This window comes from Zerene cesonia, chromosome 13, assembly GCF_012273895.1.
Source record: "Zerene cesonia ecotype Mississippi chromosome 13, Zerene_cesonia_1.1, whole genome shotgun sequence".
In the NCBI taxonomy this organism is placed as follows: domain Eukaryota; kingdom Metazoa; phylum Arthropoda; class Insecta; order Lepidoptera; family Pieridae; genus Zerene; species Zerene cesonia.
This window is the reverse complement of record NC_052114.1, coordinates 735,881-740,415: the sequence shown is the minus strand read 5'-3', so window position 1 is coordinate 740,415 and position 4,535 is coordinate 735,881. Positions and strand designations below refer to the sequence as shown.

The following is a 4,535-nucleotide window of genomic DNA, read 5'->3' as shown; positions in this document are numbered from 1 at the left end:
TTGCAATGAACTTTTAAACCAAATATTTATTATTAGCGGTTCACCACAGTTTCGCCCGTGGTACATATAATAATACTAGACGTAATTATTAACTTTGCAAGATTATTCGGCAACTATAACAGATATCAAAAAACTTTAATACGATATCGAAAGTACTTTACCTAATGAGTATAATGGCTATAAAAACTTTTTAAAAATATAGTGAGAATATCCAAAAATTTTACAATAAACACTCTCATACATTTAGTATGAGATAGTAGAAATGTTTCAATTTCCTTATTCTAACTGTATGTTTATGTATGGTATGATATTGATGAATTTAATATGTATAAATCAATTAATTTTAATTCAATTAAATATATCAAAGTATAAGTATATTAACTGATAAAATGATCTGACGCCTGACTGAAATTTGACATTCCGATAACTTGATTTATTTATTTATTTATCCAAATCACATGCCATTACAGGTTACAACCCAATGCGACAGCGACTTACAACAAAAAAAAACTTACAACTAAACCTAACTAACTACCTAACTAATAGTGATTATAACATATTATATATAACAAAACCCTTGCAACTTCACTCAATGGACAACAGAAGATATCCGTTTTATCATGAACAGCATTGATAAGCCGAATAGTTTGGGTCAATGGTGCTCTGGCGAGCAGGTTAGTTCTTGCTGTGGGAACCAACAAGAGAGGCGGGCGGAACTTATACCAATCTACCCTTTTTTTTATAGTGGGGAAATCTTGCATAGATACCCATGGCCCCCGGGGATGGAGCCGTGGGTTATGTCGGATTCTTACCGACCAAAACCCCACTGTGTTCCGTCTAGCCACTTGAGTGAAGGGGCCACGGGAGCTGGTTAAAATACGTCCGCGACCCCCTCGGATACCAATCTAACCTAGTACCTGCTACTATGCGGGCAAAGCTGCGTACAATTATTAGTTTTATAAGACCTTTCTTCTCATGGTACTTCATAAATAAGAGTATAATTTGTCAACATTAATTGTTCTTTAAACTTCTCGTGATATAATATACGAAAGTTTATTATTTAAAAAATGTTTTCGTCGTTGCATAGCAATTATTAATTTTAGAATAATTGCTATGAATAAAATACAAGGCGTATAAATTTATCATATTTATTATCATGTCACTTGTGCTATTTTAAATTATCAATTTCTACAAAATAGGTCACGGAAGTACCTGGAGGAAAGGGCCACTCGAATCTTAAAATGAATCACTTGATAAGATTATACTATATTATATTATCAGACTAGATAGAAATAACAAAAAAATCGCGCGATTGGGTTGGGAAGAAGTGGAGTTATTAAGAAACGAAACATAATAAAATAAAACACATTCGAATTGAGGAACTCAATTGTTTTTGAACGCTGGTTAACTCCGTGCATGCCCCGGCGCAGATGAGTCAATAGTTACTACCCCGGCTTCGCCCGGGTAAAAGTTTTTGTGTAAGTTTTTAAAATATTTAAAGTTATTAACCTAATTATTATTATAACGCAAATGAACGGAATCTACTATTCATGAGTTATCCTAAATAATGTATCTCAAATAACTCTATTTTATGTAGGTATATAAAAAATTTAAATTGCTTATGAGGAACTAATACCTAAATTTGAAAACTCTTTTTTTTCTAAAATGTATTGTTGAAACATTAAGTTCCGCTTCAGCTAACATATCTATAGCCACCAGCGATCACCTACGAGTACGGTACAGCAGTCCCTGAGATAAACGCGTTCAAACAAACAAACTCTTCAACTTTATAATGATAAGTACAGAAATCTATTGAGTAAAAACACACAAGCATGTAATCATTTAATCCTTATTTAGTGTTTTGACTGAACCAATACGTCAGTAGAGTCAAGAGGTCTCATCTGTAAATCAGTGCTTAAATACATTTTGATTTTAAATTTCGCTGTTGCTTCTTTGCCTTTACCATTGTTGTTGATTTGTATATTCTTAATCATGAAGGTAAAAAGAGGTGTTGTTTTTTTCTAAATATGCAATTTATAGGTATATAAATATGATAATGAATCGCCATAAGACTCCTTAAGCAAATATTATTGCACGATGTAAAAAATATATATCACCCCAGTATAGTCTCATTTTTAAGAAGTAAAACGATTGTTTAAAACGCAGCTTTCTTTGGTTCATTTAAAACGCATAACGTATTTTAGTAATGTCGCAAGTGTTGAAAATTAATGTCTTTTCTAGACATCTTAATACATAAAAATCCAGTGTCATGATGTTTCCAATAAACTCTTCGCCAACTCAACTGATTTTGATGAAATTTGGCATTTTATGTTTAATTTGGTCCAACTTAAGATAGCTTTTATTTAGATTAATTATCCCAATAATTTATAATTAACAATTAATTTAGCTACAGCCACAGCAACGCGTGGCCGGGTATGCTAGTTTATGTATAAAAAATATTTGATATGTGCGATACAATATAAAAAGAGTTAGTTGCTAGTTAAATCAATTGATTTTCGTGATGGTCGTAGAGCATTTCCCCTTGAAAAATGAATATTACAAGACGCTCGTCCCGGCTCCGCTCGGATATCGGAATTCCTGTTTCATCCTAAGAGAGTATTTAATTATTAAAAAGTAGTCTATCACCCAAGTCAGCTACCCTGTCTGTATATCAAATTTCATCAAAATCCGTTCAGTAGTTTCAGCGAGATTGACGGACAAACATCAAAAAAAAATCTTCACATTTATCACATACCACGTAGCTCGGTACATTGTTTAAAACATCAAATAATACACAATAACCTGCTAGGTACAGAAGGAATCCAATGCAATTATATTAAAATGAAACAAAATGGTACCTTAAAACAATGTATTTAAGTTTAAAATATAATAATGTATATTAACTATAATCTTAAATCTAAATACTGCTATTTATTTTTCTAGTGCCACAATGCTTCAGAACGATTTGTTCGCTTTGTTTTTTACTCATACATATAATAATTATACGGCAAGCATAAACATCCTTAGTTCATTTCTTCGGAAAGAGCGTTCCAATTTTACCACCAATAACCATGACCGTATCCGTACGGCCAGCCGTGACCGTACCAACCGTAACCGTAGCTGGGCCATCCCCAGTAACCATAGTGCGGATAGTATCCGTAACCGTAGCCAAAACCACCGTAGTGACCTCCCCAGTGTGACGCAGACGCTTCTAAATCATCCTTTTCTGGGGCCACTTGCTTTGTTTGGTGGTTCTCCGCTGGTGCTGCGAAGGTTGCAGCAAGGAGGCAGACGGCGATGGTGAGGAAAAATACCTGGAAGTAAAGTTTTTTTTTAAGTTCCTTTGGTTATATGTAAGTGTCATCTCTATGCCCTGAACCTGTACTTAATTTGTCCATCAAAGGGTAGGAGACGTACAAATTACAGTATAATAGTTAATACAATACTCCTCTTTATCGGTAGCAATAACAGTTAACACCGCTTTTCGTATTTGTTCATCATTTCTACGAAAAGGAGTTTGGTATATTAAAGTGTGTTATGGCTAAATATCTGAGAGGCCTACGCACAAATATTCACTTAATTTTTAATTTAAAAAATATTAACTTTAATATATCAATAACAATATTAGAATACATTGCAAAAGTTGTAAGTAAATAAATTCTGATGTACAGAAAAAACTTTTAAGACTCTTTAAACTTACGGCCGTATATTATAATACATGTACGAGTATATAGACAATGCAGTTATCAAAAAAAGAAAAATATTTTCAAAAGAAATATAGGTATTTTTTACACCTTCTACAATTAAAATAATCGGAATTCATTAGAATATCGGATTAACAAACGACACAAAACAAAAAAACATATCACTTTTTATCATACTGATGATAAATTAATTAATTAACTTATCTCTTGAAATGTACAAAAATAAAAACGATAACGAAAATGTATTAAAATAACTTTTTAATTAAATAAATAAAGGTAGAATAAACGTTATTTTAACATCACTATTTTCACCCATGAAACCTTTAAAACTATCAAATGTTCGTGCGTTTTTACTTAGAACTAATCACCACACTCCAGTGTTCATTTGGAATCTAAGGCTAAGTACTTACTGTGCGAGCCATGTTAGTCCGTTATACACTGATGGTGTCACCAAAACCCAAACATTTATATTGGCACTGCGTCCTAGAGGCGATGGATGACTGACCACCTTCCTCACCATTAGATGCCAATGACCCCTATAGCGTAGCAGAAGGTCCCATAATTGTTTTGCAAGGACAGGCCGAGGGAGTGCGGGCGTTACTTTCAATGCACGCGTAACATCGACTTTAAAGACAATTTGCTAAAACCTTGACATGTTTTTATAAGATTTTCAGTAATCCAAAAGGCAAAAGCCTTTAATCAACTTTATTTGTATGTTTCTATGTAATCGAGATCTTTGGAATCGATTTTGGTTCACTTTAAAGGACAGATTTAAACAAAGTTTACAGTTATAAAGGATCAGTGACAATACAATATATTCATGACTTTATC

At 33.0% G+C, this 4,535-nt stretch overlaps 1 protein-coding gene across 1 annotated transcript; it reads right to left on the bottom strand.

The window, feature by feature from the left end:
- Positions 1-2,906: 2,906 nt before the first annotated feature.
- LOC119831530 (neuropeptide-like protein 29) lies at positions 2,907-4,235 on the bottom strand. The gene is made up of 2 exons (XM_038354935.1): positions 4,115-4,235; positions 2,907-3,314 (listed from the first exon to the last, which is right to left on the bottom strand). The coding sequence occupies exons 1-2, from the start codon at positions 4,124-4,126 to the stop codon at positions 3,057-3,059; spliced, it is 270 nt and encodes an 89-aa protein (XP_038210863.1). The 5' UTR covers positions 4,127-4,235; the 3' UTR covers positions 2,907-3,056.
- Positions 4,236-4,535: the final 300 nt, after the last annotated feature.